Source organism: Equus przewalskii, chromosome 1 (genome assembly GCF_037783145.1).
Source record: "Equus przewalskii isolate Varuska chromosome 1, EquPr2, whole genome shotgun sequence".
Taxonomy (NCBI): domain Eukaryota; kingdom Metazoa; phylum Chordata; class Mammalia; order Perissodactyla; family Equidae; genus Equus; species Equus przewalskii.
Genome location: NC_091831.1, coordinates 5,374,691 through 5,390,342, shown reverse-complemented (window position 1 = coordinate 5,390,342; position 15,652 = coordinate 5,374,691). Strand labels below are relative to the sequence as shown.

General features: G+C 46.4%; 2 protein-coding genes across 22 annotated transcripts in view; one reads left to right on the top strand and one right to left on the bottom strand.

Moving 5' to 3' along the window:
* Nucleotides 1-6,967, top strand: part of PTPRE (protein tyrosine phosphatase receptor type E) — a 171,706-nt gene extending 164,739 nt beyond the window's left edge. For all 19 annotated transcript variants that reach the window (XM_070565995.1, XM_070565541.1, XM_070566044.1 and 16 more), the window contains 2 exons: nt 1,348-1,483; nt 4,058-6,967. In XM_070565995.1, coding sequence (XP_070422096.1) covers nt 1,348-1,483; nt 4,058-4,132 — 211 coding nt within the window. In that variant the 3' untranslated portion in view covers nt 4,133-6,967. The remainder of the gene's footprint in view (nt 1-1,347; nt 1,484-4,057) is intronic.
* A 5,681-nt stretch (nt 6,968-12,648) lies between these two features.
* MKI67 (marker of proliferation Ki-67) overlaps nt 12,649-15,652 on the bottom strand; it is a 28,463-nt gene continuing 25,459 nt past the window's right edge. For all 3 annotated transcript variants that reach the window (XM_070564979.1, XM_070565153.1, XM_070565064.1), the window contains exon 15: nt 12,649-14,064. In XM_070564979.1, coding sequence (XP_070421080.1) covers nt 13,999-14,064 — 66 coding nt within the window. In that variant the 3' untranslated portion in view covers nt 12,649-13,998. The remainder of the gene's footprint in view (nt 14,065-15,652) is intronic.

Genomic DNA, 15,652 nt, shown 5'->3' with positions numbered 1-15,652 from the left:
GTCGCTACGGGGAGGCCCGCAGCCCCTGCCATCCTGAAGGCTCTCAGCTGGCTCCCAGTCAGGCCCCAGGGCGGAGAGACACGTCCGGGGTAGGTCTGGAGAGAGCTGGGCACCCCACAAGGACTTTGATAAGCAGCCTAACCAGGGTAGAAGGGTGAATCTGGCCGAATCCAAAGACGCGCCAGTCCCCCTCCTGTCTGTGCCCGTGTAGTTCTGGCCGTGCCCGGCCGAGCTGGCTAGCGCCCCCTGCTGGCAAAGCCTTCCTTGCAGGAGTTTGGGATGCTTTTATCCTTGGAGGGTGCTAATTTGCTTCTAAAGCTGCACTTCTGTTTCTTTTTCCGCACGCGTGGCTCCCATTTTTGTCACTGCCATTTGCCCCACCCCTGGTAAACAGCAGAGCCCAACTTAACGTGGAGCGTTGGGACTCCTCCCTCGCCTGGGGCCCGCCTGGGCACACTTGCGGCCTGTCCAGCAGGTGGAGCGCGTGCCTTGTGTTTTCAGTCCCTGGTGCCTTTGTAGACATCGTTTAGAATAAACTAGGAATGAGTTCCTTGTGCTTTGCCCTCACAAACCCAGACTGAGCTCAACACATGTCGGGCACTAAGGATGCCAAGGTGGATGAGAGCCCACAGGCGCTTCCCACCCTGGGAAGGCAGACATGGGGACAGGTCATTGCAGCCCATGCGTGGGGATTCTGGGGCCCAGGGGGCAGCCCTGCATTTCCAGAGGGCTCTCTGGAAGAGGCCAGCCAAGGCTGCCTCCTTTAGGTCTGCTCACTTGGGCTCCCCTAAGACAGTCTGCTCTTGTGGGATTTATTCAGTTTGTCAAGCAAATGAAGTAGACTCAGATCTTCATTGCTGAGAAGAGTCCAATATCTGACCATTCCTGGCAGTGTACGTCTTCTGTCTAAACATCTCGGAAGGCTGACTCGGCACAGTGAGGAGAGTCTGGGCCAGGATTACCTCTCCCTAGACCTGAACCGGGAGGGTCTGCATTTCTAACAAGCTCCCAGGTGATACTGATGCTGCTGGTCCAGGGACCATACTGTGAGAACCACCGGTCTACACAGGAAGCAGGGGAGTGGTTACAGCTTAAAAGCTTGTGCTGGTCCTGATCCACTCATGAGAAATCTGTCTACTGTAATTAGGCAGGTGTTTTAGGAATTTTATGTTTGCTGAGTCTTGGTCAAAAGCTAAGTTACATATAAATGATCATGAGAAATCCAGACTCCTGTCATTTTCGGTGATGGCTGCTTTCGTACTGATGTGTCGATATTGGTGTAGGTTGTCCGTTTCCCATCCCCGTGGGCGAGTTTGGTTATCTGCATTAAGCACTTTTTCTCCACAGTGCTGGAGCTGGGCGAACAGGTACATTCATAGCACTCAGCAACATTCTGGAACGAGTAAAAGCTGAGGGACTTTTAGACGTATTCCAAGCTGTGAAGAGTTTACGACTTCAGAGGCCACATATGGTGCAAACCCTGGTAAGAAACTGAACGATAAGGTTGTTTCCAGAAGAGTCGAGCATTGTCTCATGTTGAATTTGATGTTTGTTTCATTAAAGGAGCTCAGCTATATGGGGAGGGAAGAAGGTAAAATTCCCAAGAAAAAGAGCTAACTGGAACTTTTCACAGTAAAGCTTTACAGAACCCTTCCTTCCTTGAGTCTGGCTGGGGTCTGTCCCCTCAGCAAGACACAGGAGGGGCTCACCCATGACTTTCAGTTATAAGACCCCTTGGACAGAGGGGTCCAACTGATGACACCAACTTTGACATAGTGAACTAGTCTACCAGATTCCAATGTGCATGAAAAAAATGTGCTGTCACCAAGTTCAAAAGCAGCACTAACACTTACGATCCTGGAACTTGTGCTTTTCTACCTTACACTATTCCATTTGGTCTGTGGTCCTTGGCTGGGTCTCACTCAACCTCGAGATACTGTCCAGGACGCTTAACAAATCTGTGTAATGCACAGTTGCCCCAGACATTCTCTTTCATTCTGTGGTGAAAACGTACACTTTCTGGTTTTCCAGAGAGGCCTCCTCGCCATCCTTGGTAATTGTTCTACACCAGCAAGTACAATTTTAAAGGCTGCTATAACTCATCATTTTCCCAAGGCTTCCTATCTTAGGTCTTGGCCTCCCTGACTGCATCCTCCAGGGGCCTGGAGAGTGTTCACATCCCTCCTCCTGCCCAAGCTCCCCCTCAAACCAATGAAGCAGAGTCTCTGGGGGTGGGACCCAGGCATCAGTATACGTAAAGCCCCCCAGGTGGTCCCAAAGTGAGTATGGGTTTGAGAGCCGCCAGACTGGAAGGAAACTGGGTTCCTGCTGGCTCCCCCAGACCCCTCCCCCTGCCCACCCACCTTTGGGCTGTGACGGTGCTGGACACCTGAAGAGCTGAAAGCAGTGGGAACTCTCCTTAGAGCCAGGGTCCCAGCACGGATGATCCTTCTTGCTAGGGCTCAGGGAAGATGCTAGTGAGGTCCGTTACTGCCTCCTCAAGGTAATGCCTGCCTCCTGACAGCCGATACATCCTAGGAGCATCTGAACTAGAACCACCTTGGGTGTGGAAAAAAACAGAGGCAGACCACTCTACGGGAGATTTTCTAGATCAAAATAATAATCATTAATAATAGCAGGAACTCCCTCAAAAAAAAAAATTCTGGTTTTAGTTATGAGCCAGACTCTTTCACTTTCTTTGTTGACTGTTATCTGAGTTCACTCCAGGCTTCCCCCAGGCAGAGTGAATAGCTTTAGTCCTGCCTGGCCAGAGGCTAAGTGTAAAAGATAAGCCATGAGTCCCTGTGATGCTTGGGCCTCGGCTGTCATCGTAGCCTATATATTTATTAACATTTTCCTCCAAAAATTCACTTTCTTTTTCCTTCCAAGGACCGGGTGGTTAGGTGGGAATCTTAGTGGCCTGAAGTGAGGACCCCTACAGTCCATCCTCGGCTCTCCCAGTAACTTCACTGTGTCCTCAGGACCAAAGCCTCTGCTCCATCTTTTTTCCCACTGGAAAGCCAAGCTCCATCCCATGCTGGCCAGACTGAGACTCTGGCAGGGCCAGCAGACTACTGTTTGACATCTTTCAACCCAAAAGCCTTTAGAATTTTGTTCAATGTGTATTTAGAGAAGTGGCTGAACCCAACATGTTGTGAAAGAGGACGGGAGGGAGATGGGGGCCAAACTTGGTCCCTCCTGCTTCCCAGACCCTTCACCCCAGGTCCCAGCTCCCGTGCCCCACTGGGCCAGCAAATTACCAGAGTTTGTAAGTGACCAGATCCTTGCACTTGAGAAGCAGGTTAGCCTCCGTCTGTTGTCACTCAAACCTTTGGGGTCGTCTCCCCTGCCCACTGACCATTATGCACACGTGGTTTCCCAGAGTGTCCTGCAATTGCCATTTCTCCATCTCTTTCATTTCTTCCTATTGCGTGCCCGTTATTGGTGGATACCACAGGTCCCACTTAGCTGGTCCCTTGTCAACCCACCAACCTGGCTCTGGTCTTAGTCACCTCCAAGAGCCGCTAGGAAGACAAGAGTCAAATAATGTGCAAGTGTTTTAGTAAGTTCAAGACCTTACACAGGTGTAACGCATTATTCTTTTGAATTCTAATAAAATTTATGTAAAACAATGTCCCTTTTGTAGAGTAAATTTTGACTTAAAAATAATCTAGATTTTCATCTTATTTAACTTTCACAGATTACGTCTTTGTTACGTTATGAAGTTCATATGATATTAAGTACTCTGATTTCTTTTCAGTTCAAAAATAGTTGTCTTCCAGTTTAAATATGAAAACTAAAGACCTTTTACTCAAACTGTTCTAAAATAAGCTAAGTTGAAACTAAACATTATTTTCTTTGTAGGAAAACAGCTTTATTTGGAAATGTTCATGTGCCTGAAAACTAAATTATGTAACAGAAGCTGATGTATATAAGAGTATACAATATTTTAATAACTAGTCAGACTCTTTTATGTCTTTTTAAAATGTTTCTCCTAATTAAATGAATCAAATTTGTTTAAACATCATTTTAATGTACTCTTGGTTTTCTTTTTCAGGAACAGTATGAATTCTGCTACAAAGTGGTACAAGATTTTATTGATATATTTTCTGATTATGCTAATTTCAAATGAAAATTCCTGCCTTAAAATATTTTTTAATTTAATGGTCAGTATATTTTGTAAAAATCATGTTAATTTATTTCATAGTTGACATTAATATCCTTCCTAATTTCTTTGTATATATTTTGTTATGCTTTGAAGGCAACCTGCTATAAAGTTATTAAATCTTAAATACCCCTTTTAAAAACTGAAATCATGTATTAAGGTCAAATACTATCCCATAAAATATGTCTTTCTGCTAATATCGCTATTTTCATTTTCATTAGATTCATATCATTTAACTTCACACATTCAGCTCCTCTAAATGTTACAAATCTTAATATGCCACGTGTGCTTATGCAAGATTCTAGACAAAGTTCGTTGTCAAGAAAACAGTCAAGGACTCAGAAATCAGTTGAACATTCACTTTCCTAACACTGATTTTATAGCCCTGAGCAGCAGCATTTTTTCTGAAGTCAAACTGTTCATGAAGATATAATGTAAACAGGGAATTTTCTAAAGTCCTCAGTGTCAACCTATGTGGTTTATCTTTGCATTTTGAAGATCAGAGACTTTACAACCTGAATCCTGGTCTGAAACAGATGAGACTAGTTGGTGACTGTACAGTGATACTTAAACATGCAATATTCAAGGCCGTGTCCGTGCCACCTTGGCTAGATGACAAGAGATGTCAATGCCAGTGGCCCAGTTCGCCCATGGCCTTGGGTACAGCTAAACTAGCTATTGGAGCTGCGCTCCCACGGCACCACTGGCTGTCCATCTGTCTGTCTGTCTGACTCAGATAACCCTCTGAGAATCAAACCAGCTGCATTTCTCACCCTCCCCTTTCACCCTGCCGCAGCTGCCCGTTCTGGTCCTGAGCTGTGCCTACAGGCTCAACACAAAACCACTTCCCATTCCAAACGTTCAGATAAAGTCGAACGTCTGACACACAGGAGCAAGAAGCACACACTTGGATAGAAACAGAAGGGCAGCCGCCAGCAATTATGCTTTAAACTTTCTGAGAAGCATTTTGGTATTTAAAGATCTCTTGTAAAAGCTAAGATTGTTTGTAAGAAAAGAAATCTTAAAATCTAGATTTATACAGCTTTTTTTTAAAGTCCCACTCCTCAATATTTAATCAAAGAAAAAGAAAGAGAAATCCTTAATCTAGAGACTAACTTATTTTTGAATGGAAGTCCTACTGAGACTTTTGACACTGGATGATAACAATCCCACTGCCAGACAGGATTGGCTTATGGGGCAAAAAGAGGGGAGGGATGAGTATAGAACAGTGATCCTTCTATGGCCACTAGGTACCTAGCAGATGAGCACAATGTTTTGGCGACATCTGGTCTGCTTACTGAAAGCATCTAACCTGTGCATTTTTGGTACATTTTTTGCTTTTTAAAAGAGATATAAAGGCCTTATTTGACATTTCCACTGGTAACCAATTGCACCCTCCTATTGCACTGTTTATCCTGTGTTCATGTCTAGTGTGCACAAACGCAACCCCAGGGTAGGCTGCGTTCTAATAGGCTCACAGGTTATCAAGCTTCTGTCGCCCCTTGAGCCCCACCCAAGGGCAAGAGGAGGCACCCAGCTGGAAGGACAAAGCACAACTTTGTGAGCACCGCCATCCCGCCAGCTGCTTCCCTGGGCTGCACACTCACGCAATGCATGCCCCTCTCCTCGGTACAATGAGTATGCATTTGGGTCAAAGAGGAAAATGCAGCGAGTTTTGCAACATGTACCAGTTGGTCCCATTTGTTTCAATTGTTAAAATTCCAATCCCAAGGCCTTTCTTTGACTAGAGGAGAAGAGAGAAGTGAGCTTTTGTTCTGCAGCAATCCAGAAACAGAGCCACTCGTTGTGATGAAGGCGGCTAGTCTTTATTTGAGGGGTCAAAGTCAAAGTCAGGGGGCATGGGTTTAGGTCTGAATTTAGGAGACCTTCATCAGAATCCTTCAGGCCCTTTAATGGTCTTAACTGGCATCTCTTGTCTCGAGATTAAGGTAGACTTTCTCAGGGGTGAACTCGGCAAAGTGCCCCATTCGTGTGTTCTGCTGCCTTGGCCGTCCACCAGTGTCCTCTACAAGCATCCTGGCACGCGATTTGGGCCCTCCAGGTCCAGAAACAAAGCAGAAGCCACCGTCCCTTGGACACCGGCCCCTCCTCCCCAGTTGGGCACAGCACTTGCCTTTCTACGAGGGTCCTGGATTGCAGGCCTCATGGCCTCTGCCAAGGCTCCCTCAGTTCCAACAGTCTCGGTGGGCAATCGGGGACGCACTATCCTGTCTGTGCAACCCAGAAAGTTGATCTGTTCTTCCCCTTCAGTCAAAGAAAGTCCATTGTACATAAGAAAACAGCGCCACACGTACAAGGTCATTTTTCCTTCCACATTTTTCTATGTTGCATGCAGCTGCATTCAAATGCCAAATAGCGATTGGAAGACGACCATTCTGATCTATGTGCTTTATTGGTCACTATGTGACTCTATGGTTTCTCTCCATGTGCTCTATGAATGAAGAATGCGTACCAGTGTTTTAAAAGGTATTTTTATGTGTTTTTAAAAACTTTTTAAAATGAGCCTGACACATCTGTTTCAGCATTTGGAGACATGTCCATGTTATTTTTTTAAAATCTATGATTACTGATACTTTTGTTTAACTAAGTTGTGTTTAATTTATGTGCAATCTTTATAATATATGTATGTATTCTGGTTTCAACTATCATTTTCTTTTATTACATTTATAATTTGATCTTGCTCTGATTATAATGCCAGTGAATGTTGCTGAATTCTTTGTATATGCAAATTGCAAGATCTAAAACATTCTGATGCAAGGATAAATCTTACTTTGACTTCCAGCCTGCGTCTCTTTCTTCAGTGAAATCTCTTAATTTCATTCCTGTGTCTTAAGTCCTTTTAAACAAGACATTCATTAGGCGGTAAACATTGGTTTATAGAACCAATTAATTTTAGGACCTCTAAAATTTAGCTCATACCGGGCATAGAAACAGCCCCTAAGGCCTGAGTAGACATGGTGGCCAACTGGGCTGGCCCAGCTCTCAGCTGGCCTTCAGAAGGCATGAGCTGTGCATGAAGCACTGAGTAATAACTCACCCTTCAGGGAGCCCATGTTCCCACTTGAGTGCAAACAGGGCACTGAGCCATGAGCACTGGTTTCTCGGAGTCTCCAGGGAAGATGACAGCATGCTAGACGTCCATGGCCAGGTGGAATCAGAAAGTCCTTCTAACAGTTGTGTTCCTGCTAAAATCTAAAACCATATTAGGTCTCCTTTTGCACATCTTTACGTCTCTGGGTATCCCCAACTCTCCCTCCACCACTTCCCCCCTCCCCTCCTTTCCCTGCCCCACACACGGGCTTCCTCCTTCAGACATTCTGGGCCTCATGTGGAAGTTAACATATGCTTTTTATCATTTGTTGTATTTATTTAATAAATTTTATGAGCCTTGTTATATTTGTTAAAATGGATGACTTGAAAACCTTTATTCTCCGCTCCGAAAAAACCAGATCACCTGCCATGAAAGGCTTTTTGCTTTTGTGGGCCCTTTAGTTATTGGGTTTCCTTATGGTCTGTCTGTCTGCATGTCCCTTTTCCGCTCCGGGTATGGTGGGGGCCCTCCTCTGGGTTATGCGGAACTGGAGATGTGAAGGTGCAGACATGCCCTGAGGCAGCCGACAGGGGAGGAGGCATGGGAGAAAGAGGAGGTTTGAAGGAGGGACGGTGAGGGCACGAGCAGGCATCACCAATCAGGGACCAAGTGACTCGACCAACCTGACTGAGCCCACAGCCTCGGAGAAGAAAGAAACACTGGGCCTGTCTCAGAGGACCCCCATCAGATGGAAACACACCAACAGGATGCCGCATGCTAACCGACCTCAGGGTAGATGGGCAGGAGAGCCGACAGCTGAGGGAGGGTAGCGCCTCCCTGGGATGGGATGGCACGGATTAGAGAAGTGCCTCTTAGCAGCCTATGTGGTATTTCCAAACGTCAGAGGACTCATGGGCGAGACTTCCAACCAGGGAAACAGGCCTTGCCCCCAAATCCAGGCTCCATACTTGAGGAGAGCCAGGCAGCCGACAGGGCATCCTGCTGACTCTGCCACCTCCAGCCAGAGGGGGCCCCCTGTTAGGGGTTGAATTGTTCCCCCCCCCCAAATTAATATGGTAAAGCCCTAATTGCCAGTTCCTCAGCCTATGACCTTATTTGGAAATAGGGTCATTGCCGCTGTAATTAACTAAGATGAGTTCATGCTGGATTCCGGTGGGCCGTGAGGGTGGACCCACTCTACCGCAATAGGACTGTGTCTTTCTAAGAGGGAATTTGGACACAGACATGTGCACGACAAAGAGGTCACCATGGGAAAAGAAGGCAGACGTTGGAGTGATGCTTCTGCCAATCAAGAACTCCCGAGGCTGCAGGGGACTAGGAGAGAGGCTCAGAGCAGCTTCTCTTCTACAGCTCGCAGGAGGAAGCAATCCTGCCCACACCCTGACGGGGACTTCGGCCCTCTGAAACTGTGAAACAATAAGATCCTGTTGTTTGAGCCACCCAGTTTGTGGCACTTTGGTAGGGCATCCCTGGCAACCTGCCCCCTACGCCAGAGGTGTCTGTCTTAGTTTGAGTTTATCCAAAAGAAAACTCTGACAAAGGACACGGTGCCTGTGGTTTAATTGGGAGGCGATCTCAGGAGGCAGGAGTTGAGGGAGCAGAGAGATGAGGCAGGAGGAAGGAAGAGCCACCCAGAGGGGCAGTACAGAGACCATCCTCGGGGACTCCACTCTGTCGTGACACCCGAGGGCATCCCCGAATCTACCTGAAGGGCAGGACGCTGGAGTGTTGACCCACCACTCCTGGTCCCCAGGATGGACGTTGTCTCCGGGGCTGCCAGCCCCTGGTCACGAAGGGTGGTGGTACCCCAACAATACCCAGGGAGCCAGGTTTGTCGTCAAAGTTCAAACCAAACAGAAATGTAAGAGTATATATGACCTTGGCCCGTCACCTGACTCTTCCCTCATCTCAGTGCATTGATTACTCTGGGGTACGTCCTTCCAGACAGCTTCTGCAGGTTTAAACTTGTGTGGTTATATAAACACGTGAATAATTCATTTGCTTGTTTGTTTTTAAGAACGTCAGGGTCAAACTGCCAGAATATCTTCAAATCTAGCATGACAAAATGGTCAAGTCCACTTTATGTTCTGCTGAGAAAGCAAACACACTGCCAATTATCCCTGGTAGGACGCCATCAATTTTGAGATGCATCCTGATGTGAGAGAGGTTAACATGTGAAAACTTTGTGTCTTAGAAGTGATGAAATATGCCACCTATGGGCAGTTGTGCGAATTGCCCTTTTGTTCAACATTCCGCCTTAGAATCTGGCCCTGTCAGCACACATGCAGCTTCCTTTCTGTTTAAAGCCTCCTTGGTATTCCCGGGTATAAACCTAACAAACTCTGATGGGCATTCCTCCATGATGGACATCAGCTTATTTCCATTGGCGTGCAAGGTTCTACTGCATCTTTGTGATGAATACACTTGCGCATGTGTGTATTTGTTCCCATGTGCAAAGCATTTCTATGGGAGAGCTGCCTAGAAGTGGAGTTTCTGGGTCAAAGGGCAGACTCATTTTAAATTTAGGTAGGAGCTGCCAAGTTGCCGTTCAAAGGATCTCCCAACTAACTCATTTGCCCACCGACAGTGCAGACAGCACCTGCTTCCCCACACACCACTAACCCTGGGTATTGGCAAGCCTTTTAGTTTTTACAAAACTGATAGGCAAAAAAATCATGACTCATTTCAATTTGCATTTCCTTAACTTCTGGTGGGTTGAGCATCTCTGCACATGTTTATTATTTGTATTTCATCTGTGAAGCACAAATTCATGCTTTTTATCCACTTTCCTAGTTGTGTTACCTGATTTTTCCTCATTAGTTTATTGTAATTCTTTTTAAGTCACAGGTACAATCCTTTGTATTCATATTAAAAATATTTCCCATCAGTTCTTCATAAAAGACTGTTGTTGATGGCTATTTAATGTCCCTTGTCCAGGGAGCTTTGGGACTTGCCCGTCTGTAGATGGCTCTATGAGCACAGGCTGCCACGCCCTGACAGCTGAGCACTCTGCGGCGCATGGCAATACCAAACCTTCGTTCCTTTGAAATCATCACGTAGACACCAGGAGAGGCTTCATGTGATCAAGGGCGCTTCTTGCTCCCTCGTGAAGAGCAAGATTGATGAAATCCCAATTTGCAGACTACTGAATGCTCAGGTGCCAGCGTGGCACTCAGTGCTGGAGGCACCAGGAAAAGGAGACGTGACCAAGGCCTGGAGACGCCTCAGGGGCCTGGGCGGTCTGCACGGCACCTGAATCAGGGTCCTTCGAGCTGTGGCTGGAGTACCAGATCCATGTCTGGGAAGAAATTTTCTAGAAAGCCTAGCATATGGTAGGGTCCCAGCCATAGTGTCTAATTGTTTTGAATGAAGTAGCTAGTTTACTTTACGGAGCAGACGCTGGCAATGTTGTCTCTCCATTACAACCTGGAACACCACAACCGAGCGTGCCTGTCAGTCGAGGCCTAAACTTCTCTGTCTTGACTGTTTAGGACTGAGGGTGGCCTTCCTTCCTTCCTTCCACCCTCAGTCCCGCCAGGTGGTGAACTCAACATGCACCACCCCAAAACCTTTCTCTGCCTGAGGGAAAACTTCTTCCTCAGGACAAACAGACACACCACGGGCTCCGGCCTGGGACTCGCCTGTGAGTTCTCTCCCAGGATCTCCGTCACGTTAGGGCAACCAGATGAAAGAAGCAACACATGTTTTCATCTGCTAAATCTGGTGGCGCTGGGTCAAATCTCTGTCCCTGGACCCATCACTTCTGTCTAGATAAAGTGGACATGACCCAGGGTTTGGGGAGTCCCCTTCTCCAAATATGAGGGCCGTTCTGAGGGACCAACATGACTGTGACGGCTTACTGGCCAGGAGAGGAAGTAACTGTCCAGCCACGTCAGTTGTCAAAATGGAGGCCAATGAACCAGCCCCTCCGCCTCTGCCTGACTGCCGCTGCCCACTCTTAGTTTGTTTTCTTCTCTGCTACCCTCCCGCTAATACAAACATGGTGAGTTTTAAGATCACTTCATCTCACACACACCTGGTTGGGTACCTCCTGCACCTGCTCGCTGGAATACGGTGACCGGTAAATACATGGTCTGCCCTCACGTTTGGACAAAGCCTGGTTCTAGCAGAGGAGGCAGACACACAATCAGTGGTCTAGTTTCCACTGCAGTACATTCAGCAAAGAAGCACAGGATGACTCCAGAGCATGAAACGGGGGACCCAACCCAGCCAGGGAGACAGGAATGGGGGTGACCTAGGCTTCCTTGAGGGAGCCTCGCTGGAGTTGAGCTCAGGCCTGGAGGGAAGCATCTAGTGAAGCAAGAGGTGGGGAAATTCCCAGGCAGAGAGCAGGGGGTATGTGTGTGTGCTTGTGTGTGTGCGTATGAATATGTGTGCAGAAGAGTATGTGTATGCATGTATGTATATGAATGTGTATGTGTGCATGAGTATGTGTGTGTGCATGAGTGTGTTTGTATATGTGCGTGTGGGGGGGAATGTCCTCCCTAAAGAAGGCAAGGGTTGGCTGGTACGGAATTACAGCAAAGAAATTCAAGGACAGATTGGCAGCCAGGTCATGCAAAGGCCTGGAGGCTAAAAGTAAAACTAGCTTCTGTTTATTGAGAATTTTCCATCAGAGGGATGTTACTTGGAATCTGAAGCTCAGAGAAGTTACCAAACCACACAGCCAGTAGGTGAGTATTTATTTCTTGCACCCTGCTCTCAAATAGTTAGCCTAGTTGAATGGTTCATATTTCTGTCTGAAGCTTCCCTCCGTCACAAAAATACTAAATGAAAGAGGCATGCCGTGGACACGAGCTTTTTAAAGACTTGCTTGAATGAGCTTTTCTAATGTAGCACCTACAGCCCTAGTGAAGGAGAACCACCCTGCGCTCTTGAAACATGGTACTTCCTAAGGTGAGAAAATACGCTGATACGTTTCAGCAAGATATTTGGTTAGAACTGAACCCTAAAGGGTTTTTTAATTAATCAGTATATTTCATTCCCCAGGCATACGGCTAATTGAAATTTTTCTCTATTTGAGGTTCATAATTACTACTAAATCTGGAGTGTTGGCAGAACAACTTAATCAGAGAAAAATCCTATTAGTTTACATTTTCTTGAATTTCACCTATCTAAATGACACATTTGTGACTCACACCTTCAAATAAAGTGCCTTTTCTAATGAGGGCCTCACTTTCTAAAATCCTCTCATTTCTTCTGCTCTGCCACGCTCCCACTCTTTATGGCCCGGCTCGACTGTCACTTGGGTCGGGAGGCTCCTCCATCCTACAGCCCTCCCTCAATCTGTCATTCTTCCTCACGATCTTAGACAACCCTGTCCAGTACTCTATTACGGCAGCCGAAATAGCAAAAGCAACTACCATTGATGCAGACGGACACGCAGAGATTCATGTTTATTCAGCAAATATTTATTACTGTGTACACCTGGCTCCACACCAGACTTTGGGGATATAAGAGTGGACAGACAGGGCCTGGGCATTGCAGTTCATAGTCTAGGGGACAGCCCCCTCTCTTGTTTTCCATCCTCAGCTCAAACTGGAAAGCAGGTGAATGGGGAGGCCTCCGGACAGGTGACTGGAGAGAAGGTGTGCTCTCTTCTGATTTAGGGAGCAGAGCAAGAAGAACAGGAGGACAAGTGGAATATAAAAATGGAGATGCCCAGCAGTTTGATGTATGGGTCTGAAACTGAAGAAAGAAGCCTGGGCTTAAAATGAGATGTAGGAGGCAACTGCTTGCAAGTAAGCAATTTGGAAACCGTGGGTGAAGAAGCCTCGTGCTCTGCCGCTGTCAGAAACGGCTGTGCTTTAGGGGGAGAGTATGTATGGCTTCCTGTACGAGGTGGCATGCTGGGCACTAAGTCAGGTCAACAGGTGTGGTGAGAAAAAGCACAGGTGGGAGCAGATCCAGTAGAAAGCTCAGAAGATGTAAATGATGCCAAAGCAGAGAAGCTAAGAGGGGTGTCACAGTTTGGAAGGGAGGGGCACTCTGGCCCATGGCCCTAAGAGCTAGTGAGTGGATGGCTTCTCAGACAAAAGCAGTCCAGTTTAGACAAATATTTTTAAAGTGAAAAAGGCAAGCCACCAGACATTCCTTAAATAAAGTAACACCTTTATGCTGAAGATGGGCTCACAAACCATCCTCCAATCTACAATTTCATTCCCTTAAGGGATAAAGACACCAAGATCGGACTGTCCTGCTGATGATAAATAGCCCTAGTGTATGAACCAAATGTCTCCGCCATTGTAAAGACAGATCTTGTAAGTTTCATTAATCTACTCATCCATCCACTCATGAACGTTTCCTGAGTGCCTGCCTGGTGTGGGGGATACAACAAGGATAGAAGCCTCTGCCGTTTACATTCTGATGGAGGACACAGACAAACACAGAAGCATGTACAAAGCAAGTGCTAGAGCCCACAGTTATTGGGGATCGACTTGGGGGATAAACTTCCCGGCTTCACTTGCAGAGTTAAAGGGCATCCTTTGGCCCAAACTCCTACTTCCCACCCCCAAGTTTTAAATTTTTGTCATTTTATGAGACCCAGTTGTCCCCTTCATAATCTCCATGTGGGGTTTTTGAATAGACAATTCAGACCTAGAAATTTCTAAGCTTTCTTCTCTTAAACAACCAGATAGCACTATTTACAGAATTCACTTTTAAATTTACAGCAAATATTATACTAGAACTTATCACTAAATTAAATGTATTACTTTTTTCCCCCTTTTAAACTTCTTAGCTAAACATCTTCATTGTCCCGACGACTTCTGGTCCTTATTTTCTTGATGCACACATTGTCGTTATCCTGTTTGGAAACAAAAATATAACTCTTAAGTCATTTAAAAGAAATTTTTGTAACCAACTCTCCTGTGCAAAAACCCAGTTCTTACTAGGTGTGACGCAGGTCTTAAGTTCTGGAAAATTCATCTTGAGGTTGGAAATGGGTTTAATAAGACATAGCTTGGGAAAGTTGCTTTTGTTCTTTAAGCCATTTTTTTGGGTGAAGATTTTATTTTTCCTTCATCTCCCCAAAGCCCTCCAGTACATAGTTCTATATTTTAGTTGTGGGTCCTTCTAGTTGTGGCATGTGGGACGCCGCCTCAGCATGGCCTGATGAGCGGTGCCGTGTCTGCACCCAGGATCCAAACCAGCAAAACCCCAGGCTGCCAAAGCAGAGCTTGTGAACTTAACCACTCGGCCATGGGGCTGGCCCCCTAAGCCATTTTTACTATTTGGCTTTTTTATCTTATATATTTTGTCTTTTGATAGAAAGACTTGTCACCTATTTTTAAGTTAATACATAGTTTAAAAAAAGAAAGAAAATTGCCACACTATTACATGCATTTTCACTAATTAAAAAATACCACTCAGGGGCTGGCCCCATGGCCGAGTGGTTAAGTCCGTGTGATCTGCTGCGGCGGTCCAGGGTTTCGCCGCTTTGGATCCTGGGCGCGGACATGGCACTGCTCGTCAGGCCATGTTGAGGCGGTGTCCCACATGCCACAACTAGAAGGATGTGCAGCTAGGATATACAACTATGTACCAGGAGGATTTGGGGAGATAAGGCAGAAAAATAAATAAATAAATAAAAATAAAATAAAACTACCACTCAGAAAAAGTGAATTCAAATGTACAATCAGGGCGAAATCTTCAGGGTCTTCCAAACAATCTATGTGTATGAAGCGGACAATCGCTCAATACTCCCTGAGTGTGACCTAGGACCACCTGCTTTGCGCACTCCAACGGGAGCTGGGAAGAGGCACACCCATCCAGACACTTCGAGAAAATCTAAAAGGAAGCAGACGTTCTGCGTCTTCAGAACCGGTGCCCTGGAGCCTTGGGTGTCTGCGCTGTGCTTACAGGTGAGAGGCCAGGTGTTTGTGCTTCTACTACACACGGTCCCCCAACCCAACAGCCCATGGGAAAAAGCTAATGGTGATGTCTGTTGAGCATACTTTAGGAGCAGTCCCCACCAGTGACCTTATCCAGTGATCTTTAAGACTGGGGGGCGGGAAGAGTCAGGAGAACAAAAGCCAAGAATTAAAAAGTCTAAGGCTGAGTGTGAATGCAAATGACCTGAAATACTTGAATTCGGACCCAAGCTATCGCCTTATTACAGTGCAACGCAAATGTTCATCAAATGACTGAGATATCAGGAAAAGGCCAAACTGGAGACGTATGCTCTATCAGGAGCTAGCAACGTGTGGCATCCACATTACAGACAACAGAATGAATGGTAAACACAAGCTCATGAAGGGCTGCGTGGGGCACGCTCCATCTGTGCTGACCCCAGGATGTACTCGGCCTGCCCTGTAGCTGCTCCTTCATGATTCTAAGGGTGGCAGGACACGCACTGAGGTCCTGGATGTGGACCTAGGCCAGTGTCCCCACCA